The 25,494-nt window shown below is 42.2% G+C and overlaps 1 protein-coding gene across 4 annotated transcripts in view; it reads right to left on the bottom strand.

The window, feature by feature from the left end:
- The window catches only part of TNRC6C (trinucleotide repeat containing adaptor 6C), a 544,733-nt gene that overhangs the window by 460,220 nt on the left and 59,019 nt on the right, over nucleotides 1-25,494 (bottom strand). For 3 of the 4 annotated variants that reach the window (XM_063120370.1, XM_063120371.1, XM_063120369.1), the window contains exon 4: nucleotides 24,117-24,182. The exons of the other annotated variant lie outside the window; for it this stretch is intronic. In XM_063120370.1, the coding sequence (XP_062976440.1) occupies nucleotides 24,117-24,182 (66 nt within the window). The remainder of the gene's footprint in view (nucleotides 1-24,116; nucleotides 24,183-25,494) is intronic. 4 annotated transcript variants of the gene reach the window in all.

Below are 25,494 nucleotides of genomic sequence, written 5' to 3' on the forward strand. Positions count from 1 at the left end.
GGCGACCGGAGCGCTCCGCCTGAACTCGGAGCTCCGAAAAATGGGCGCTTCTCTTCGCCTTGCTTCTAGGGGGTCCGCGGTCCGCTCCTACTCCGCCTCTGGGTAAGGCGGAGCAGGCCAATCCGCTACTGCTTCTACGCTCCTAATCGGAGCGGAGCACATCCCTACTTTTTTGTATCTCTTATTGTTTGCTTCCATTTTCTTTGTGCAAGCTTGTGCTCCCTTTTATTTTCCTCACTTGGGCAAGACTTCCATTTTTTGGAAGGAAGTCCTCTTTTCTACAGTAGCTTCTTTGACTCTGCTTGTTAACCATGCTGGTGACTCTTGGTACTACCTTTCCTAACCTGTGGAAAACATTTTTGTTTAACTTTTATTATTGTACTTTTGAGTAAGCTACATGCATTTTGCAAGGATTTAACCCTCTTTCAACTTTCTTTTCACCAGTTCCCTCCAGTCAATGTGAGGATAATTGAATTCACCCATTATGACAACACTTCCTCATTTGGAGGCCTCCCTGATTTCGTTTTCCATCTCAAGGTCACTCTGAGCAGTTTGGTCTGGGGAACAATAGCACGTTCCTAGACTACATTAGTTTTGGGGCCCTGCATTGTCAACCACAACACTTCTGTGGAAGAGTCTTCCCGGTTAAAGTGCTCTAGTCACGGACTGTGCAAGTTCCCATATGAAAACTGAAACTCAGAACTCAGGTTCAGCTCTAATTGATACCACAGCCAGGTGAATTTATAGTTCAATGGGAAAGGTGCATCAGTGTGTCTTATTGCTAGATCTAGTCGATCACGCTAATTTGCAGCAGCAAGATTTGCACATTCAGATTTTGAGAGTGTGAATGTTTCATCACTACTTAGAACAATGAAGTACCTACCTAAAAACTGACTAAGAAAATCACTAGGTTGGATCCAGATGGCTGTTCATGGTGTCTCCCAAGTGTCATCCCTCCCTGCTGCACTTGCCAGAAATCTGCTCCAGAGGGTTGGGAGGCCCTCTAGAACAGAGTGGAAGGTGGCAGCCTCCCTCCACCCACCACACAATGCTTCTGCATTACAAAATGCCTTTGGATCCAACTTACTAACATATATTAGAAGTGTACTTCCTGGGAATATTAGGAAATGTATTGAAATTTGATAATTAAGTTGCAAAAATGTTTTTGAGGGGAATGAAATTCAAAACTTTTTTTAAAAAAAAGAAAAGAAAGAAAATGGAAGCACAGCTGAACTCTCAATAGCTGAACTAATAGCTGAACTCTATTTAGCAACAAAGCAACATTTGAAAATGGATTCAAGACATAAAATGTGGATGCCAGATTTGAAAACCCAGCGTTTATCCATACATTTAAAGAAGCACTGGGGGGGAAAAAAAAGAAGGAAGATGAGTGAAATACATACATTTCCAGCATACTGTGGAAACGGGCCTTCATGCCTAACCTGGAACCCTTGGACTTCATTGCAGGAGAGATTTGTGAGATCTGTATTCTACTGGAAGTAGAAAAGTAAGTATGGCAGATGCACCAGTTCTTTTGCCACTCTTTTGAATGTGTGAGCTAACTGAGATACTGGAGAATTTTACTATTTGCATATGCAGATTTAAAACTTCATTTGAGTGAGCATCCCTTCCCAAAGTAATTGCAGCTCTATTTTGTTTAAAAGTAAATGGGGATTTTAAAATAAAATAAAATAAAATAAAATAAATAAAAATAATCCATTTGCAAGGTTGTAAAATATTAGGCACACCCCACCACCCTTTCTAGCACACGGCCACTCTAGAGCAAGTGCAACTAACAATAAAGCTTATAACATATATGGCAGTTTTATCTGATAAATTGCAAAATGCTTAGCACACCTGGGGAAAAGGCCATTATTCCCATTTTAGGGGTGAGGAAACAGGGAAATTGACTTGCTTCATCGGAAGATTGATTCACCCAGAAGGGCAGCAAAAAATAAGAGAAAAAGAGAAGAGCTGGAACTGAAGCCAGGTTTCTTGCCTAAATTCCTGTCCAATGCAGTTTTGCCAGCCTCCCTAGCTCCATTGTTCTCAAGCAGAAAATAGCACCTTTGCATTTGACAGATCTATCAAGCACTTGATGGGTTCACTTTTTCCATATATATTCCCCCCACCTCACCCCCTTCTCCTTCACCCACCTCCAATTCAAATTACAAGGCTATTTTGACGCTATTATTTGATGCCGCTGCCGCGCTCCTGCCAAGAAGCCGTCCCAAGCCTGCCCCTTGCCTGTGATCTCTACTGAGTGCACAGGAGTGACTCTGGCAGCAGAAGCCAGCACTTTGATGAGAAACGCTTTGCACCCTGGTGTAGCCATGGCAACGGGCCTCCACAGAGCAAGAGGCAGAACTGCCAACTCTCAGGGATGCACCATCGGAACGTGTGTATTTTCACATCCTGGATGCGATTGCATCTTGCAGAAATCCAGGCCAAGACGATTAAAAAAAAACACCACACAGAGCACACAGGTTAATAGGAGGCTGAATTGTGCACTGGACACTGCGTGACCAAACACAGTCTAGAGCCAGTTTGAAAACCACAACAAACATGAGCTTTAAAGATGTGACGGTGATAGAATTGCAGTACTGGATGGGCTGTGAAGGCCATGTGGTCCAGTCCCTGATGAGAAGGCAGGATCCGTCAAGTCCAACAATTCCTAACAGATTACCTCAATCACATGCAGGCTATGGGGTGCTAAAAAGAGACCATGGGTGGGCCAGAGATGTTCCATTCCATAGTGCTTGCTAACCAAGCTAGAGCTTACACTCCCAGAAGTGGTGGCACATAAGGGGAAATGCTGTGGCTCAGTGGTAGAGGACCTGATTTACATGCTGAAGGTCCCAGGTTCAATCCCTGGCCTTTCCAGGCAGGACTGGAAAATTGCCCGAAAGCCTGGAAAGCAGCTGCCAGTCAGTGTCAATAATAGTGGGTTAGATGGGCCAATGGTCTGACTCAGGATCAGGCAGCTTCCTGTGTTTCTATCCTCAGTCAATGGCTTTCAAACATCCTACCTTGAAGGAAGCTCAAATGTTGCTTCAGCAACAGATATTGAGGCTGAAATAGGGCTGCAACTCAGTTGGGGGTGGGTGGGGTGGAGTAGGGTTGGTTGTTTAAAGGTGCATTGGGAGGACTGTGGGTTCCAGGCTGGAGGGAGTCCTTGGATGCTGAGGACAATGGCAGCACAACCTCCTTATGTTGGGGAGATAGTGGCAAGATGGACTCCTCAGGCATTAGGGCTTCAAGGGGACTGAGTTACCCAGAGTCAGTACGGAAAGCAATTCCCTCTGCTACTGTGCCACCTCTTCAGAGTCCAAGGTGTTATCCCCAAACATGGGGATCTGACCCTGGGGCCATTACACAAAGGCCCGTAAACTACACTGATGTATTCCAGGAGTATGTCTCCTTATTACACCAAACTGTAATATATCTATGGTACACCTATGATAATAATTATGATCAATTATGAACATGGCCAACGATTTTCATTTTCACTGGTTTCACATAGAACAGCCCTTTCATGGTTTTAATGGTGAATATTGCTAGGCTGGAGGGAAAGGCATCAATGTGGGCTGCAGAGCCCCACTAGTAGTAAATGAATCCTGCTGGTAGAGAAAGTACTGCTGGTGGTATGTCGCTAGGTATAGACCTTACAATATCAAATGGCTTTTCTACATTCTACACTGGCTGTTTTCCCCTCAACAGCAAGTACTCTTTTGTACTTACATGCTCACCCACAACTCTGCTGAGTTGAAGTACTTGGTTTGGAAGGACTTACCCACACAGTCCAGTGCTTAGTTCTCTGCAACTGCATTTTTCATTCTTTGTGCGATCTTCCTCCTCATAGGGTTGCATCCAATCTCTAGGAGACAGACTACCAAAGCAGGTGTGCCAAGCTGCAGAACTTGTGCTGCCAGGCTTGGGGATGGGGGCAGTGAAATTGACCAGGGTGGGATTGTGTAACATTTTTTTTTTTTTTGGAAAGCATGGTGTAATGAAACAGAAGGATTTCACAGGACAGTAAGCACTCACAAGCATGGCATTGCTGTTGCGGCAGCAAAGTGGAGAAGAAGGCAGGAGCAGAGTTTGTACTGGAAGAAGTCTGTGGGTCAGCACTTACACCCACCACATTTCCGTTCTGAACTAGTGCTCAGCCCTCGCTTCCATTTTCATTGGTTTGAGATGAAGACAAACAGGCTCTAATTATTTTTAGCTTGCACAGCTGAGCCCTCCGTTGCCTTACCTGAACATTCTCATTCCAAGCTGGTTATATATGGCCAAGCCCTGTGGCTGCATTTCTTCCGCAGTGGAACTCTGGTGTCACAGCTATCATAGACTCTTTCCTCAATTTCGTTTTCTCAAGTGAGAGTCTAATAAAGAATGTTAATTTACTTGGGCTTCCCGTAATGGACCAGTCTGTGAACCGATCATACCTAGAGAAGTCGGGAAACTGGGATCGGCATCAGTCTCTTCTCAAGAGTGTATATTCACTTTTGTAGCTGAGTCCTGAGCAAGATTTAAGTTTCAGACTTAAAACAAAATGGAAAATGGGCACAAAATACACTTGGCAGATGTTGTATGTGTGTATTTCTAGCTCCTTGTACCACACTCAAGCAATGATCACAAAGGACTAGATCGTGCTTGAAGCTAAACATGTAAGACATGAAGTTTAATACTGATGCACAGTGTGTGCACTTTGCACTTCAGGATCATACCCAAGTCTGAAACAGCCGTGAGTTTCTAAAACGAGTGAAAATACTTGGGTGCAAGAAATTCTAGCCCTTGTAGTTTGTGAGACAGAGAGGTATGCCACCCATTGTAATATGCTCTCAAGAACCTCAAGTTCCTATGTTGATTAGTTCCTTCTAGTGTTTCCTGTGCACACTGAGAAGGAGCAAACAGGGTGTGGCAGCTGGAGTGAGAAGACATTTCTGTACTTGTTTCAAGGGCAACCCCACATAGAGTGAGTCTAAACAAGAGGTGGTTGAGACATTGTTTACTGAGGCCCCTTCCCCAATAAAGGGTGAAGCTTGCTGACCTGATGAAGCTGGGCAAAATCCCTCTTCCTGACCACTTCTGCCATTTGATCTTCCAGGAACAGCACCAGTTCCAAGAGCACCTCCAAACAACATTCTTGATCTTTCAGAGAGAGTATTAACCCATCCAGAACAGATTGTACCCTCAATCCTGGTTTAGGTTTTCTATTGATCAACAGGACCTTCCTCTTGCCCGGATTAAGCCTCAGTTTGTTCACCCATATTCCCTCACTGCATCCATGCTTTGGTTTAGGTCTTCTACAGCTTCCTTGGCATTCATTGAAAATGAGAGGTAGTTCTGAATATCTGATATGACCCAGAGCTAACTCTGGAGGGCCTATCCCAGTAGTTTCATGGAGATGTTAAAACATATGGGGGTAAAATAGAGCCCTGGGGAACCCCATAGGCAAGAGGGTGAGCAATAGTCTCTCAAGTCTACCTTCTTCTTCTGGAAACACTCAGCCAAACAAGAGTGGAACCACCACAACCTGGTGCAAGCTAAGTATCCCAGAAGAATACCATAGAATCATAGAATAGTAGAGTTGGAAGGGGCCTATAAGGCCATCGAGTCCAACCCCCTGCTCAATGCAGGACTCCACTTTAAAACATACCTGAGAGATGGCTGTCCAGCCACATCTTGAAAGCTTCTAGTGTGGGAGAGCCCAGTACTTCCATTGGTTCCATTGTCGCACTGCTCTAACAGTCAGGAAGTTTTTCCTGATGTTCAGCCGGAATCTGGCTTCCTGTAACTTGAGCCCATTATTCTGTGTCCTGCACTCTGGGATGATCAAGAAGAGATCCTGGCCCTCCTCTGTGTGACAACCTTTCTAGTATTTGAGAAGTGCTATCATGTCTCCCCTCAGTCTTCTCTTCTAAAGGCTAAACATGTCTCTCCTCATAGGGCTTTGTTTCCAGACCCCTGATTATCCTCGTTGCCCTCCTCTGAACCCCCTCCAGCTTGTCTGCATTCTTCTTGAAATGTGGTGTCCAGAACTGAACACAATACTCAAGATGAGGGCTAACCAGTGCCAAATAGAGTGAAACCAATACCTCATGTGATTTGGAAGCTATATTTCTAATAATGCAGCCCAAAATAGCATTTGATTTTTTTGCAGCCACATCACACCATTGGCTCACATTCAATTTGTGATCTACAACAATGCCAAGATCCTCCTTGCTTGTAGTATTGCTGAGCCAAGTATCCCCCATCTTGTAACTGTGCATTTGGTTTCTTTTTCCTAGGTGTAGAACTTGGCATTTATCCATATTAAATTGCATTCTGTTGTTTTCAGCCCAGCACTCCGGCCTATCAAGATCACTTTGAAGTTTGCTTCTGTCTTCCAGGCTATTAGCTATCCAACCCAATTTTGTGTCATCTGCAAATCTGATAAGCATTCCCTGCATGTCCTCATCAAAGGCATTAATAAAAATGTTGAAGAACACTGGGTCCAGGACTGAGCCCTCAGTACCCCACTCATTACCTCCACCCAATTAGAGAAGAAACCATTGATAAGCACTCATTGATTCTGATTCTGTAGCCAACTGTGTATCCACCTAATAGTAGTTCCGTCTAGCCCACTTTTAGCTAGGTTGCTGATCAGAATGTCATTTCGTACTTTGTCAAAAGCTTTGCTGAAATCAAAATATTTTATGTCCACAGCATTCTCACAGTCCACAAGGGAGGTTACCTGATCAAAGAATGAGATCAGATTAATCTGGCAGGATTTGTTCTTGACAAATTCATGCTGGTTTCTAGTAATTACTGCATTGTTTTCAAGGTGCTTACAAACTGGCCTCTTTATAATCTGCTCCAATTTTTCTCCAGGGATTAATGTTAGACTAACTGGTCTATAGTTCCCAGGTGCCTCTTTTTTGCCTTTTTTGAAGATAGGGACATTAGCCCTCCTCCAGTCGTCTGGAACTTCACCTGTCTTCCATGATTTTGCAAAGATAATAGGCAGAGGTTCTGAGGGTTCTTCTGCCAGCTCCTTTACTACTCCATGATGCAGTTCATTGAACCCTGGAGATCTGAACTCATTTAAAGAAATTAGGTGTTCCCTGACCATTTGTTTATCAATCTCAAACTGCAATCCTTCCCCTTCAGCTTGTACTTCACTTTTGCCAGAGGGGGTAGGGTCAAAGAAGACTGAGCCAAAGTAGGAACTGAGCACTTCTGCCTTTTCTTTGTCATCTGTTATCAATTTGCCATCCTCATTAAGCAGTTGAACCACCATTTCTTTTCTTGGACTTTTATTATGCACATACCTGAAGAAAGTTTTTTGTTGTTGTTGTTGCTTTTAGCATTCCTCGCTAGCCTCAGCTCATTCTCAGCTTTAGACTTCCTGATGCCATTCCTGCACTTCTGTGCTACCTGTCTGTACTCCTCTTTTGTAGCCTGGCCTTCCTTCCACTTCCTATATGTGTCCTTTTTTGTTTTCAGGTCATCTCTAAGCTTTTTGTGGAGCCACATTGGTTTCTTCTGTTGTCTTCTGTCTTTTTTTCTTGTTGGAATTGTTTGTAATTGCGCCTTTAAAATTTCCTTTTTAAAAATATTTCCACTCCTCTTGGACTCCTTTTCTCATTAGGGTCACTTGCATTGGGACCTTACTTATCATAGTTATGAGTTTATTAAAAACATCTTTCCTAAAATCCAGAGTACGTGTAGCTACACTCAGATTTTGCTTCCTTTAAAATCAAGAATTCAAGTATGACGTGGACATTTACCCCCAGAGTTCCTGAAACTGCCATTTAATCCACGAAGCCATCTCTATTGGCTAGTATTAAGTCAAGGATAGCTGATCCCCTAGTTCCTTCCTCCATTTTCTGTAGAAGCAAGTTATCAGTCACACATGTCAGGAATTTCTTGGAAGGGCCACTTTTGGCAGAATTTGTCTCCCAACAGATATCAGGGTAATGGAAATCCCCCATTACAACTATATCACACTTCCTTGAAACACTGGCAATTTGCTTTTCAAAAGTTCCATCCCTCTTCTCCTTGATTGGGTGGTTGGTAGTAGACTCTGACTATCATGTTCCTTTTATTCTTTGCCCCATTTATTTTAACCCAGATGCTCTCGATGGGGCTACCAGGCTCATCCTCCTGTATTTCTGTGCAGGGATAAGTATTTTAATGGTAATGAATGCTGCTGAGAGACTCAGAGGAATGAACAGGTGTGCACTCTCCCTGTTAAGTTCCTGGTGTATGCCATCTACTAAGCTGGCCAAAACAGTTTCCATCCCAAACCTGGTCGTAACTCAGATGGAAAAGGATTTATAGATGGTGCTATATAAATAAATAAATAAATAAATAAATAAATAAATAATAATAATAATAATAATATCAAGGGTGGTCAACACGAAGCTTGCAGGCCATAAGCACCCCCAACATACTGCTAAATTTTGCAATATGGTGGCAACAAAAACAGCTGCCACAGAATAAAAGCATTAAACTGCTGATTTTAATTAATTATTTTTTATTTTTTAGGATTTTTTTTTTTTGCCAATGTGTTGGCGGCAGCAGGAGTGTGCAGCCTGCAGGGCCACCCAGGGAATAAAGAGTAGAGCTATGCACCACTTCAGTTCTGGATCCAAATCCCAAAATGAAGCAGGGCAATTCAGTCCAAATCCAAATCGGGTCAGGATCAACCTGAAACGCATCAGATTGATCTGAAGTGCTTCAGACCAGTCCAGATAATTCTGATGCCCTGATATGAATGGAAAGACTCACCTCAGACCAGTGTTTTTGTAAATCTAATGTTGTGTACAATGGCAGCCATAAAGGGCCATTTCCAGAAATGTAATTACCACCCTGTGGTCTCATTGGCCAGGTTCCCCCTCCTAAAAACCCACCTGATTTATCCCAATCACTCCCATTCAAAATGTAAGGCACCTGGTCAGACTTGGTGCTTCATTTTGCCAGCAATGCTGGCTGGGAGGTCAAGGAGGATGATAGCAGCAGCTGTGGCAGGCTCAGGAGCAGGAATGGACCCTTCTGTGGACTTTTGGCAGTTGCCTGCCCAAGCCAACCGCTGATGCCTAACAGTGGGCTTTAGATGGTTCCCCCTTATCACAATGGAGAACAAGATGCAATAGACCCTTAACCACTCAAAATAATTCCACTCTATGACACTGTGCTGACACAATGGAGGTAGAGAAAGAAGACTTCTTTGCTGCACTCAGGGACAGTGGAAGGCAGGGCCTCTGAAAGGATTTATAGACCCCAGGTGAGGAAATGAGGTAAGCTTCTGATCTCCATAGTGCATAGGAGGACTGATCCTATGGGCAGGAAATGGTGCCCAAAGAGCATTTGTGACTCAAATGTAATTAATATAAGTTTCATACGGCCATCTCTTGCCAAAAATACAAATCAAGCACACAGCAGAGTGTGCGGTTTTACTGCTGTTTAATTTTGTATTGTTACTGTATATTTACTGTGTTTTGATATCACTGTATTTTATGTTCACTGCTTTGATACAATTTTTCAAAACAGACAAGGCCTTTCACCAGGAGAGGGGAAGAGGAGAGAGGCAGGAGGGGGCCTTATGTTACAGGTGTGTCTTAGCATCAGAAAAAAACATGCTTGGACACTGAGTTCAGTGAAATGCAAATGAATTCTGACAGGTTGTGGCTAAAGCCCCTCTCCAACATATCTAATCAGTAGCCCACTTTGTATCTGGTCAGCTAGTTACTCACTCCCTGCTAAATATTTACATTTAACAGATGTAAACACCAAATTTTGATTTTAAAACCTCCACAGAACTGCCGAGCTGTTCAGGAGAATCAAGATGGTTGGGTGCACACCTACACCTGTCTATGTCTGGGTGGAGATCATCTACCACAGATTCTGTGTCCAATGTAGGCTGCAATCTGGGTTGAAATGGGTATAGATAATCAGCACAATCCAGGAAAGCCTAGACTTGGATGGCCACCCCCTTTTGTGCTCCTTTTTCCTACAAAAGGAAGATTCACGACCAGTTAATAAGTAGGCAAATCTGACCGGTCTAATGAAGGCACAACTCAGTCAAAAAAAAGGAGTGCCACTCAGCATGTGCTGAGTGTTCCCCACCTAATCGCAATGTAATTACAGCCCATCCTTCACACATCAAGAATTAGGGTATGAGCTTTGAAGTAAGAGACCATAAAGCTTAGGGAAGCATGACCACGTATACCTCTCTTTAGAAATTAACCACTGGAAGCCATGCAAGATGGTTAACTCCATCATAGTTCAGAATTAACACATCTGATGGGATCACACCTTCTGAATTAGCCAGAACAGACAGTGGGCTGAAGTTCGTAATTAAGCTCCCTGAGCTAATGATACTGCATTACAAACCCATATCAGTCTAATTATAAAATGCTGTCACTTTTAGTCTTATTATATCACATAGCAAAACAGCTGCATGCGACTTCAGCTGTATTAACAAAAAAGAGAGGCAGAGGACACAAGCCAACCTGTAATATCACATATTATTTATTACAACGGTGAAACTGATGCAGAGAAGGCAAAAGAGCTTAAAATAGAAAATAACCTTCGGAGGGGACCCAGAATTAAACAAGAGGACACTCACCATGAAAAATGCCATTTTGCAATGATACTTATGCACTAGGATTTTCTTTGAGATTAGAAGCACATAATCAAATCAAGGCCAAAGTGAAGGCTGCCCTCACAGAAAAGTTGTTTGAAAGACAAATGCAAATATAACATAAATATGTGTGGTACTACATAGGGTATACAGTATATGACAAAGTCTTAAGAAAAAGATATACTCAAATCTGTTTTCCAATGTTCTTATTCATCATGTACATATTCTTTTTAACATGACCTTGAAAGCTTACACATCCTATCTGCCTTGCTTTATGTATTCCTATCCACAAGTGCTAATAAGAGGGCCAGTGTGGTGTAGCGGTTTAAGTGTTGGGCTGCTACTCAGGAGACCTGGGTTCTAGTCCCCACTAGGCCATGAAGCTCACTGAATGGCTTTGGGACACTCGTTCAGCCTAGCCTACCTTATTGTGAGGATAAAATGGAGAGGAAGAGGGTCATGCATACTGCCCTGGACTCCTTGGAGGAAAACGTGGGATATAAACAAACAAACAAACAAACAAACAAACAGCAATCTAATGTTACAACTGTTCTGAGGATCCATTTCTCCTGGTCTGAAACAAATACGTTATTCCATATTCCTTAAACTTCCATTTTTACTTGCAGAGTAAATTTAGCATCAATTTGAGGTTAAAATCTGGATCTTCAATATTATTTTTTAATGTCAAAAATGTCGCATTTTTAGTGTTATCAGATGAGCTTTTTATCGCACGCTCACTACTGCCCACTTACGAATATTCGCACATCTCTTAGACGACAATGTCCGCCTCCCACATGCCTCCCGCTCCTTTTGCTTGTCTTTCCATTGCAAAATAGATCCTTTTTAATCCGTCTTTTTTTAAAAAATGGAATGTGCACCCAGTGCATAATTTCATGCATATTTTTCCAAATATAGACATCAATTGTGTCCATCTTATGCATTTTTATGCACATTTTTCAAATGTACGCATGCTGTCAGTTGGTCCACAAATCACATTGCAAACTCAGGCTGCAGATTGTAGACTGGACTTCGACCACACATTGAGTCCAAGTCCATCTTCAGTCTGGAAGTTGAGAACTGGGTATATCCTGATTAAAAATGAACTGAAATGAATGACTCATACATGTCTGCTCCAGCTTTAAGAGTGTGAGCTGTAAGCCAAAAAGTTCCCACCCAGTTCAAGGGTCGCCTAAAGTTGGGATCTTGCTTGTTGAGGAGGAGGAGAAGGAGAAGGAGAAGGAGGAGGAGGAGGAGAAGGAGAAGGAGAAGGAGAAGGAGAAGGAGAAGAAAGATAGTATATCTGAAGGACTTTGCATATAAAGGAAAATATATTATATAAATGCTAATATTCTTCACTACTGAAATTTCAGCTTGACATTGAATATATGCCTGTTCAAAATTAGATGCTACAATACCCAATTGCCAGACCAAATTTGACAGTTTAACAAACAACAAAAAGCAAAACAGTCCCCCCACCCCTGCTCCCATTAGCTTGGGCCTAAATTTACATTTACATGATTCTACTATTTGCCAGACTCCCTTCACCATTTTGCCACAATGGGATCCTTAGTTTACTGCATTTTAGATCAAGAGATAGATTTAGAAAGCAGGTATCTGCCTCATCTGTAATTCCGAACACCTTGTCAAGAACAAATGTTTGAAAAGACATCTATCTTCCAACTAATGTATATATTGTGAATCCATTAGAGGGCGAAGGAGAGAGCATACCACAGCGTTCTAAAAGACATTTGCCAACAGAACAACTAAAGTATAAAACTTTCAGGTGCCCTCCCCCACTTTTTTTAGGGCTAAAAATTTTTACCATTGAAATGAGAAGGAGCTAGTGATTATTTGCAGCATGGAAAATGGGAATTAAAACAAAAAGAAAATATCAGAGAGCCATATTTTTAACTGATCTTGTGCTTGCTTCTGTTTCATAAGATTTATTCCCTCATTAATCACTGGCCTCCCTTCATCCATGTTAAATATAAAAATGATTAGGAAAGATCCCCATCATGGTTAAAAAAATAATTAGCTGCTACATCATGTTGCACACATTCAGACAGAAAGGAGTGATTAAATTAGGAATATTAAAACCCCATTAATCTGTGCTCAACTTAAGCTCTGCTTGTTCATCTCACTGTGGCACTTATTATTTCTGACACTGAAAGATATTTGAATTACTAGCTTGAACAAGGTCACTATCAGAAAGATGTCAGGTCAGCAATTAGTCAAAGGTGGGAGAAGCTCCCCGAACTGAGTCATGCTTGACATTCCACAAATGTGTCGAGATCTCCTTACTTCTCAATGTCGTTTGGGTGAGAGGTCACTTGCAGGAACCTAAGAGCATGCAGATAACAATGCAATCTGGTTATTATAGAGCTGCATTTGACACCGGTTGACAAAGCCTATGCAAGCACATATTGTTTAGGACAGTATTTGTGCCGTTGCTGAAGCTCTTGTTGAAAGGCGGTCGGCGGGGCATTTCCTACACTGAAAATGGCGGGAATTTTGTATGCACAGTGCTAGGAACACAGAAAACTGCTTTATACTGAGTCAGACCCTTCGTCCATCTAACACAGTAATGTTGACACTGACTGGCAGTAATAGCTTTCCAGGTTACAGCCAGGAGATTTTTCTTGCCCTACCTGGAGGTGCCACGGATCGAACCTGGGACCTGCATACAAAGCAGGGGTTCTACTGAGCTACAGCCCCTCTCCTTCTATGCACATGTCAAATGCTGACTTTTTGTAATAAATAGCTAAGAGAAATAGCATGCCGGTCCTTGTCTGGACATGATTCAAAGTGCTGGTATTAACACATAAAGCCCTAAATGGCTGGGGCCAGGTTATCTGAAGGATTGTCTCCTCCCATATGTACCTGCCTGGACCCTAAGGTCATCCTCAGGGGTCCTTCTCCATGAGACCCTGCCAAAGGAAGTGAGGCGGGTGGCTACCAGGAAGAGGGCCTTTCCTGCTGTGGCACCTTAACTGTGAAATGAGCTCCCTAGAGAGGTTCACCTGGCACCTACATTGTACATTTTCCAGTGTGGGTGAGGACCTTTTTATTTTCCCAGGAAAATTTTGAAGAGAGACAAATAGAGATAAATTCTCTCCCTCCCTCTCCCCCTCCCTTTGTGTGTTGAGTGGAAAGGTAAGAAAATGACCAGTGTTAAATGCATCCGGCTAACCTGTCTAGACAGGATCCCTATTTTCTCTAAGTTTTTACTGTCAGAGTTCTCAGCTTTTCCCAGCATTCTTTCCCCCTCAGGAGCTCTACAATATCCTTCCTCTTTCTAATTCAAACTTCCTCTCTCTCAAAATTGCATTTTTGCCTCTTGTAGCTAACCCACCAGGAGGGCTCACCTTTGCCCAAAATTCCTTCTGCTGAGCTCTGCACGCATTTGTGTAAAATTGAAATTTCTTCTTGCTGCACTACAGACCCTGCAACACCACAATGTAAACAAACCATTTACAGACTGAGTGCCATTTTCTTGGTAGAAATGTGGGATGCAAATCAAAATCAATCAATCAATCCTCATCTGCAAGATCCTGCTGACAATAGGAACCTTGTTCTCTTGTTTGTTTTTCTGACCTAGTGACACCAAAACTAATAACACATTAACTGGACTTTTAAACTTAGATTTTACATTGACCAATACACACACACACACACACACACACACACACACAGAGAGAGAGAGAGAGAGAGAGAGAGAGAGAGAGAGAGAGAGAGAGAGAGAGAGAGAGAGAGAGAGAGAGAATCTTCTAATATCCCGAAAACTATATAAAATTATAAGACAGTACTGTTCCTTCACACATACATTCACATGGAAGCATGAAGTTGCATGGAGGATGAGGTTCATATGTCCCCATTGTAATCTCCATGCATTCTTTCCATGCATTATGGTGAAGGTTTGTAGAGATAGTGTAGGCACATGCTGTACCTGTGTAGGGCTCTTGCTGACAAGAGCTGAGCTGTGTGGAATCCTAGGTGGAGGCGCACATTTTACATTGAATAAATCACAGTGAAGATTCTAGGTCAAAGGAAAAAGAAAGCTTGCATTTATTGCAGAAAATACTTGTTGCATAGCACGGTCCCCCAAGATGGAGGGAGACCCAAAAAGATGCCTCCTCCCTGAGAGGCAAGAGCATGAAGAAGAAGGAAGATTTCCAGTCTACCAGGGGAAGAAAGGTCAGCACAGATTAGAGGACAACCTCAGAAGCTTAGATGTCCTCTCTATTCCCTTTCCATTCAGACAAATCAGCCTTTCTCTTTTCTCTTTGAAGCTAGCTGAGTTATACCCACATTCCCAACAGCACTGTCACTACATGATTGAAAAGGCTGGAGGGAAGAACCCAATATACACACGCAGGGCATGTCTGATGGACTATCCCGGGAATCTCCCCGGGATCATCCCTGCACGTCCTCATGATGCACAGGGGATCTCAGGGTCAGGGAGAGATGATCCCTCCCTTTCCCCGGGATAACTGGGATGGCTTTAATCTCGACTTTTCCAGAGTTCTTGGGATCGACCCAAGACCGTGGGATGTGTGGGCAGCTGTCCTGGTTTTATCCCGGCTCCTTGCGAAGGAACTAGGCATGGGGCTCTGTGCCCATCAGGGGTGAGGAGGGGAGTGGGATTGGAATTTTTAAAATTTGTTTACCTTTCTATTTTTTAAAAAAATATTTAACTTTCTATTTTACTGAGGGGGAGATCCTCCCCCTCCCTCCTGGAATGCCAGGAGGTCTAGACATGGCCGCAGTTTCTATTCTGACATTCCCCTGAACTCAAGGAGGTTATGTGTGATCCTATTCCACCCTCACCCCTGCATTCAATTGAACATCTGATCAAGGTTTATCTTATCCACCCATTTTTGAGGAATCAAGTGGTTTCAATTTCAGTTGCTTTAGGAAGAAAATAAAGCCGTGGACGGCAGATGGAGGCAGAAAAGTTTCTTCACCATCTCTGCATTATGTAAAATTCCTCTCTTCTCTTCCTTTTATAAGAGCCAATTTAGATGCATAAAGCTTTTCAGAAAGATAGGGCAGCTGGAGACTGAAATCACCCGCAACACTGTGCCACACAGATTATTCTAGCTGTTTCTCCAATTTCAGGGGAGCGCAGGAACTGGTGATTACTGAAGTATCACGTCTGCCTCTTCCCATTCTTCCCCCTCCCACCTTGTAAAAACAAACTCTTCCAATTGTTTCCATAAGGTTAGGCCTTCCAGAGAGGCACATGAATTCTGGGACTAGGACAATAGCCACATCTTATCTTAGAGTGGCTGTTGTTAAATAAAGTTGATTCAACACTAGTTGTAACGGTATAATATATAGTGAGACACAGCTTCTGTGGGCTGATCAGAGAACTAGGGGGGGAATCTACACTACTGCTTTTAAGCGCTTTAAAACACTTTGAAAACGTTTTGAAAACTGTATATGCATTGTGTCCTGGGCCCCAACAGTTGTCAAAACTGTTATAAAGCGCTTTAAAGCGCTTTAAAGCAGTAGTGTAGATTCCCCCCCCCCCCCGATCTCACTAGCTACAGCCCTTGCTGTAGTCTCCTGCTGACATTATATTTCTGATCCCATGCTGCTTTGGGGGTGCTTGTTAGCCAAAAGGTGGGATATAAATCTTCTAAATAAATAAATATTCAGGATCGCCAATATTTTGTCAGCTCACTGGTTCTGCATTCTGAGGTTGCAACCCTGAACACACTTACTAGGGAATAAGCCAAACTGAATGAAGTGGGACTTACTTCCACTCCAACTAAACATGAATAGGATTGTTCTCCATGTGACTGATAAAAAGACAGTAAGGACTTCAGTATTAAATAAGCATGTATACCAAAAAGATGGCTTGTTCAGCTTCTTTTGATGAATTGAGATAGACATTATGGGGTATAAAAAGTAATTTTAAAAAGTAACAAATGTGCTTAAACACCCACACCCGCACACCCCTTCTCTTTCCCTCACCCAATTTACTTTTAAATATATCCAAACTCAGCCCTTGAGTTCCTGATCTGAAGTCTGAAATGGCATCCCGAATTCACACTAGCAAACTGTATCTCAGTGTTTCTGTTATTGCACGTATCTGGTGAAGCTTCAGTAAGCCCCCATCATCATCACTCCCCAGCCTCATTCCACCCCAGGAGAGAGGTGGCTGGGCCTCAGTTCTGCCCACAAGATGCAGCATGGGAACTGGGACCCAGATGTGTCAGGGTTGGGTGTGGTTGCTCAGTATGATGGAAATGCTACTTGCACATTCTTAGGGAATGTGGTTAGAGATATCACCAGCAAGAGTACATGCACGAGAGAGAGAAAGAGAAAGAGAGAGAGAGAGAGAGGGAGAGAGAGAGAGAGAGAGAGAGAGGAGAGAAGTGGTGGGTAGAAAAGTACACCCCAATTCATACACTGGGAGCCACAGCTGCCTTCCATTCTCATCCCACCCCCAAGAATATGTGACTTCTCTCTCTTGGCAGAGATGGGTGGTGGTGGTGGAGGAGGAGGAGGAGGAGGAGAAGAAATCATATGAACGAGACCTCTGCAAGTGTAATCCTGGCCCACACATTATTTGAGGCATGAATTGGGGAAGAGAAATCAGGAAAGAGATGAGCAGGAGGTGGGAGGAAACAGGGAGGAGAGAGGCGATGTGCACCAAGGTGAAGGGTGGTGGACTGACAGTGACCAGTGGTGTAAGTGGGCTTTGGCTTTGGAATTGTCCAGCCAAAACATTGGCTGTAGGCCTTTCAGGAAAATGTATTCACCACAAGAACATCAAGCAGGCGTAATATGTGCCATAATAAAACTCTTGTGCTTCGTTTCATACTTGCCAGTATAAATGCTCTTTGCTACATAGTGATTAGTTCCCTGTTGGTAAAATGCCATATGCTGAAGTAATTCTGTTTTAAAAATGAGGACATAGAAAAGGCCAGGAGGGAAGCTTTCGCATGCACCCTGCTGCTCATCATCAGACGGGGTCAGTCCCTTTTCTTCACTTCCAAGCCAGTGTTTACCTGCCAAGAGGGGAACTTTTGGCGAGAGGGTTTTTCCACACTTGCCATCTTGATTAACAGCCAGGGCCATGCAAAGTGGCCCCTCAGGAGCCACACACCCAGCTGGGAGGCCACTTTTCAAAGCTATTTCTCTGAAGGTTGCCTTCCTAAAATGGTGACTTTCAGGACGCCTCAGCATAATGCCTCACCCAGCTGGGTACTATAGTTTTTCTCCACAGCGCTCCCCCTCCGCCCCCCTTCCTTAAAATCCATTCCAAGTGACTGACATTTGCTGAGTGTATTTATGCAGCCCTTTCTAATCCCTTCAGAATATTAAGACTGCATTACTTTGTCTTTGGTTACATTAACTTCAATTTTCCTTATGAGTAAGTATTTGGTGAAAAATTAATATACTGAAGTTGAAAAGAATCTTATGATGGGAAAAGACTAATTTCGTCTCGTGACTGCTCAGATACCAGAGTACACTGGGGTTAATGTAATTAACTTACAATTTTAGCCTGGGTTGTGTACATACACTGAATCTCCCGGCTGGAAACAAGATTAGATTTTATTACACTATATATCCTGGTTATCTTCACCATGCCTCCGATATTACTTCCCTCAATGACTTCAAGGCTCTTTGCTGCAATGAAAATGCAGAACCATCTGGTACTGAGCCCATGCAGTTTATTTAAGGATTTAATTAAGTGCTCTAAATGGAGAGCTTCTTCGAATTAACATTTTAAATGTGACTTATTGCAGGTTTAATATTGTCTTAATGCCAACCTGGGAAACTCCGTAGCCAAGTTGTTGACGTTTAAATTGAATTCATTTGGGTGGCTCCAGGGGGACTCATTAATTAATCTAAACAACTAATGGGGATTGGTTCTGACTTTTGATGAAGATTATTTACAGAGACAATTTGCTGTGAATAAAGAGTCACAGTAGGCATATGTTTAATTGAAATTTTTTTTAAAGGACATCTCATTGTATTTAATATCAGGAATGCATCTTATGAGTAAGCTTTGAAATGCCATGAAAGGGAGAAGAAGCTGGGAAGTTCCTCACTGAGTGCTAATAACAAAGGGAATGAGTCATTACATTTGCTGGTGTAATTTGCAGCTTGTAAGGGGACAACAGGTCTGTCTGGCTAAAAGCTTAAGGAGAGAGAATTACATGATCCTACAGGCAACTTTGGGTGGTATTCCGTGCTGTTTCTGACTTAATATATTTTACTTGCAGTCATGCCTTGTGAGGTGGGAAGGAATGCAAAGCTGATCCAATTCAAGCCCCTCATCTAGAGTGCCATATATCATTCCTGTCTCTACAGTAAAATCACCTATTCCACGTTCCCCCAACATCTGAGGCTCATTGGGACAGGGCCTTCTCGGCAGGGGCACCAAGACTGTAGATAGGCATCCATCCCTAGGGCGTTTCACCCAGCTACATTCTGGTTGGCCTTTCAGTGCCAGGTTAGGATGTTTTGTTCTAGAGAGGTTTTGACAGCATTTAACTTTATTGAATTTCTTCTTCTGCTTAGTTAATGTGCCTGCTGCATTTTAGCAGTTTCGGGTTTCTCCAGTTTACTTTTACTGTATTTTTTCAAATGTGTATGGTAGACCTTTTTTGATAGTTTGTTAGCTGACTTGGGGACTTTTCTCAAAAAGCAGGATAGAATTCCAACAGCTGGCTCATATTAGAAGTATTGCTAGCTGGGGATGATGGGAGTTGTAGTCTAACATATCTGAAGGACCCTAGATTGGGGAAGGCTGTACTAGCACTTATCTAAACAGAAAGGTCCTGTGTTTCTTTGCTGGATGTATTCATTGCTACTTTTCCCATAAAGATCTCCCCATCACCACTGAAAGATGCTGCCCAGCCCTTAGCTGCCAAAAACAAAACAAAACAAAACAAAACCCACACATGTGGTGACTGTGGCTGAAGAATTTGTTTGCAGATGATTTTAGGGGTTGTCACTTGAGAGGCTGGCCTACCACCCTTCACTCATTTCTCAAAGTGGTCCCCTAGAACAAACTAGTTTCTGACCAGGGTTTTACATTATGGAATACAAACCATTCTGTGACTGCCAGCAGAGGAAAAGAGAAACAAAAATAACAGCATTGAAAGAGTACCCCTAAATATTATGAAAGAGAAACATTCAATACAAAATATGCAATATTTGCATATTCCGGCACCCCGGTTGTGGAACGAGCTCCCCAGAGAGGTCCGCCTGGCGCCTACGCTGTACTGCTTTCGTCGCCAGCTGAAGACCTTTTTATTCACTCAGTATTTTAACACTTAATTTTAACTAAAATTTAAATTTTACTGTTTTAACTCTGTATTTTAATCTTATATCAATTTTGCTGTGTGGTTTTATCCTGGTTGCGCTTTTTATACTGTATTTCGTAATTGTGTTTTTAACCTGTTGGGTGTTTTATTGTGGTTTTAATTTTTGTGAACCGCCCAGAGAGCTTCGGCTATTGGGCGGTATAAAAATGTAATAAATAAATAAATAAATAAATATTTCCTGTTAAAGTTTCCTGACATCCGAATACACCATGGTTGAGAGTCCCAGACAAATTCATGTGTAAATCTTTTTTTATTTTGTCTTTCATCTCCTACTATATAATGATCATCTGCTCCTGACATCAGTCTAGTTTAGAGACTCTGCCTCTGCCTAGATATCTTACAGAGACCACATAACACCAGTCTTAAAGAAATTGCACTGGCTGCCTATATGCTTCTGGTCGGAATTCAAGGTGTTGGTAATGACATTTAAAGCCCTAAGCAGCTTGGGACATCAATAGCTGAGTGAGTGCCTCTCCTTATATATGCCTGCCTGAGAGTTGAGATCTGTTGGAGGAACCCTACTCCACGTCCCACCAGTGCAAGAAATATGCTATGGTGGGACATGGGAGAGGGCCTTCTGTGTTGTGGCACCCCGACTGCGGAATGCCCTCCCCTTGGAGGCCTGACTGGTGCCAACACTGACTTTATTCTGGAGCTACATCAAGACATGGCTTAACAAAGCTTTTAATGGTTAAATTCACCAAGCTCGCATATTGTTTTTAACAGTTTTAATTGTTTTTATTGCTTTTAAATCCTATACTGGCTTTAGCTTGATTAATGGTTTAATTTGTTTTTAGCTGTGTATATTTATTATTTTATATTGTATGATTTTATCTGTATGCTGCCCTGAGTTCCTAGTGATATAGGGCGGGATACAAATGTTTTAAATAAATAAATAAATATCATGTTTTTCTATTTTCAGATCACAATGCCACAATAGATTGAATATCATTCATGGGACTTGATGGCCACACCAAATGGCTCCAGGAGAGCACTGTTGGCAAGCTGCTCGGTTCAGAGCATGTAAAACATCCCACCCCAGTATTTAGCAGAATGTGGTGGGGGTCCCTTTAAGAAATTCAGCCTAGCACAGAGTAAGTGAAGGCAAAGAGAACACACAGGACTGGCTGAATGGCAAGGAATTTAGCAAGCAATTTTGCCAGGAGGGCATCAACATTTGGTTACCTACCCAGTCCAGATTTAGCCACACCACCTAAGCAAGCAGCACTAGATTAAATTAGATCAGACACAGCAATCAAGGACTTGGATATGCATACACCTCAGGCACAGAGTGACTTCCCCCAGGGTTTGGCATAATTATTGCTAAATATAGTAGCTGGATAGGGATTTCCCCAAGCCCAGTTGTCCTGGATGCATCGGTTGCCTCCTCAGCTGAAACCATTCTAAGCCATGGAACCCAGGGTCTGCCTGAGTCTCATCAGACCCCTTTTGCCAGAATGTCTTCTCTGACTGTTTAGGGCTTCGGTGACCATATGGAAAAGAAGGACAGGGCTCCTGTACCTTTAGCAGTTGTATTGAAAAGGGAATTTCAGCTGATGTCATTTTTGTGCATGCATAAGCTGGTGAAATCCCTATTTCATCACCACAGTTAAAGCTGCAGGAGCCCTGCCCTCTTTTGTATCTGGCCACTCTAGTATAGCTCCTGCTGTCTCACCCTACTTGAAGCAGTGACCCGACTGCTGCCTTTCTCAAGGCTTCCTTTTCCCTGCAACCTCAGGAGCTTCTCTACACCCTCAGAAATGATTCATTGGGGTCGCAGGAAAGGAATCATTCAGCCCCATTCTGTCTTCTGGAGGTCCTTTCACGACAAATGGTAGCCTCTACCCCTGCACCTGCTTTTCTATCATGTGTTTGTGTGAATGTGCTTAGTGATTCAGCCTATTTCTAAACCAGCTTTTGCTTGGATGTTGGGAGTGCTGTAGTCCAGCTGTGCCTTGGTCATCCGATGGGAAGGATCATGCCAGTCTTCCTTGCTAGGATCTCTTTCTTGTTTCCCCTTCAGCTCCATTGCAATCAAGCTAAGAGCCCTGCTGGACCTGACCAAAGTACTAACTGGTCCAGCGTGCAACCAGTGTCTCTGGAAAGCCCACAAGCAGATCATGAGTGCAATATCAACCTCTCAATCTACTTCCTATCTAGCTATCTCTTTTACTTGCGGGAACTTTCTGGTGCATTCATGGAGTTTTCCTGTCTCCAGCAGCTTCCCAGTGCATTTCCTAATTTGCACAGGCAGTTCTTTGCACATAATAATCAGCTCCCCCCATTGAAATGAATTGAAATCCCCAGGTTCCATGTGGTTATTAGAGCTCACATGGAGCTCCAGAGAAAGGCAATGAATGGTTTAAAAGCTTAGGATGAAAGGTCATGGGAACTTCTCCCAACAATTACTAGGGATGCATTTTCTTTTATATCAGATAGATACCAACTGGTTTGCAGGATTTGTTCTATGATACCAACTTTGAATCCCAATCTATTGCAAGAGAAATAACAAAGAGTATTGTGGCACCTTAACGATTAACAAATCTATTGTAGCCTTTATAGACTAGGAACTATTTTATCAGATGCAGCATTGAACCCCATTGCCTTCTGTTTGTGTGGCATGGATCTTGGGCATATGTTTAAAACCAAAAGCATCTGGATTATCCATGTGTGTGTTCTTAAACTGTATTTGTACCAAAAACAGGTTTGAAAGACGATCCCAAACTCCACTTCTTTGCAAATGCTGCACACAACCTGCATGCTAAATGCAGAGGAGAATTGATGGGGAGGAGTCACTGAGAAAAAGCACACATAGTCATGAAATCAGATGCACCTAGAGCAGCCAGCCCTTATCAGCAGGGTGGGATACTATCAAGAACATTGCCAGATTCTCTCTGCGATCCACAAAGGATCTCTTTTATGCAAACACCTCCAGCAGTAGCTTTTAAGTATCTGACAGTCAGAGTGGTTAAAAATTATACATTCAGTAGGGTTTCCAAGGGAGAGTTATTGTGCAGTACTTCTGAAGGGGGGTGTAGTATCTTGATAATAATAATAATTTTAGAAAAGAATAATGTACAATTGTCATAAGAAAAAAAAGACTGTTAGACAGACTTTCAAAGCAGATCAGACGAGTATTTTAAGAGGTTTGAAAATAGTTCATTCTGACACTTCATATGAAGTTGAGAATGAAAAAAAGTCCATTTTTATGTGGAAGTGGCTTACAAAAACAGGGAGATCCTATAGATTAAGAGGGGAGATTTGGAACCGTGACATCTGAAATAGGGAACATACATTCCCCCCTCCCCATGGGAATAATGTTCTAGACTCGCCCCTGTTCTAATGCATGGAGCAGTTAGCTTTTATAATAAATGGCATCTAGCAAGCCTTCATAAATCCCAGGATAAGTAAATGAGAGAAAAACAGATGTCCATATACTGAGGGACTGAACAATCTATTGATTGAAATATTTCAAATCCACACAAAATATCACATCTTGTAGTTATTGCTATACAAAGGCCTCCCCTGTAGAGTTACGCTAGTAATCTTATGGCTAAACATCTATGAAACCATTGATATCTGGGATCATTTAGTATTACTAAGGCTATTTAAGGTTGATCACTAGCCTATAGTATATATTATAGTATATTTTATGCTAAAATCAATAATATACAAATGGCGAACGTAACTTCTGACATAAGAAGAAAATAGGCAGCTCAGATCAGTCCTCTTTCTCTGTGAAACTCAAACAAAACAATATAAATAAAAGCATCTTCAAATACAAAACTTGCAAATAAATGTTAAGCAATATTTCCCCATTCTGATATTTGATTCCTACTATTTCTATGTAAAGCCCACAAGTACACAGTTCCTGAAAATATACCACTTTTATGTACCCCCCCCCACACACACTTTAGGAAAATTATGCAGCCTTAATTAGCATGCTATGAGTTAAGGAAATCCCATCATAAAAAGATCAAAAGGGTTTTTTCCCCCTCCAGGACATCTTGATCATCCCTGTGGGGTTGAACCATGTAAGATATATATTCAGAAAATGATCTATGGTCTTAAAAATAAGTATAAACTGGAATATACTGCAACAATTAAATTGTGTGAAGCAAAATATAGAGACTGACCTTTTTGTTTTCATAGAGATCCTCATTTTCTTTGGTTTTAAATTCAGAAGTAGATGTTTCCATGTCCTAGGAAAAAGAATGCGTGCCTTCACATCATTGTCAAGTATTAAAAATCCAAGCAACTGAGCTGTGGTTCTGTGGTAACTAGACAATTGTTTGCTATTTTGGACATTTGTTAAGAGAACAAGAATGGTCCTATTTCAAAAGTTCAACCATTGGTTTAATGCAGCCTTCCCCAACCTGGTGCCCTCCAGATGTGTTGGACTGAAACTCCCATCATTCCAGGCCACTTGCTGAGATGATGTGTGAAATTCTTTGAGCACTTTTAAATGGTAAACATAATTCCATCGTGTTTATTTGGCAGAGATTCTTTCTTGTAGAATCTAGTGATACCTATTAAAAAAGCAGGGTACAGCTGGCTAGCATTAGACCAGCCTTCCCCAACCTGGCACCCTACATAATATATAATCCCTAGCACAACTATGGTTTCAGATGCCTTAGAAAATGTGCCACTATGCTCATGTCAAACACCACCAAGAAGTGATGCTTATAACTGTGGATGTGCTGGATCCGGCATCACTTGATCCATGTGGGGCAATGGGGGCTGCAAGGAAAAGGGGTAACTGCTCTGTTGAGAGATGTTGTTCCTCTGGGGGATGAGCACAATTGGATATCACCCAGTGGGACCTCAAAGCACTTCATTTTGGCTAGATCATACCATGTGCTTGGAGATAAAATGACCTTAGTGGAAGACAAGATGTAAAAGGTTCAGCAGCAGGTATGCCCTGAGCTGATTAGATAACATTTCCCATTGCCTGGATCATGTGATCTTTAGGCTCATTTCAAGAAACAAGCCAGGTAATATTAACTGGAGCGTGTAGGACTCAACAATTCAGTTTTATAATTATCTACCAAGTTACATGGATTTAATTATTACAGGGGGATGCCGGTACTGCTGGAAACCATTTAATTATTAAGCATAAAGTATGATGGCAATAATGCAGATATACAATGGTACAGAAGGAAAAGGGTGCTTCTTGTTGAAGAAATCATTCATTCATTTCACCAGCTTTATGTTAGCGATATCTCCAAGATCCTGTACTTGAAAATCCCTAGAGTGGGAGACAAGCCACATAAACCTGGGTGTAAACCCCTTTGAGCATAGTGAGTAAATGTGCATGGGATTGTGCTGCAAAACATATTACAAAAAACCCACAACATTTTAAGTTTTCTTTTTGGCCAGATTTAAAGCATCTCACAGGCCATCTGCCTAACTCAGCATCTGTGCTAAAATTGGCACAGTATGCTTTAAAATAAATTAGACTGGGCAAAGGTCAGATTTCACCCATCTCCCTTGGAGAAGTAGCAGTGTCATTTC

The sequence above is a fragment of the Elgaria multicarinata genome, chromosome 3 (assembly GCF_023053635.1).
Source record: "Elgaria multicarinata webbii isolate HBS135686 ecotype San Diego chromosome 3, rElgMul1.1.pri, whole genome shotgun sequence".
Lineage (NCBI taxonomy): Eukaryota > Metazoa > Chordata > Lepidosauria > Squamata > Anguidae > Elgaria > Elgaria multicarinata.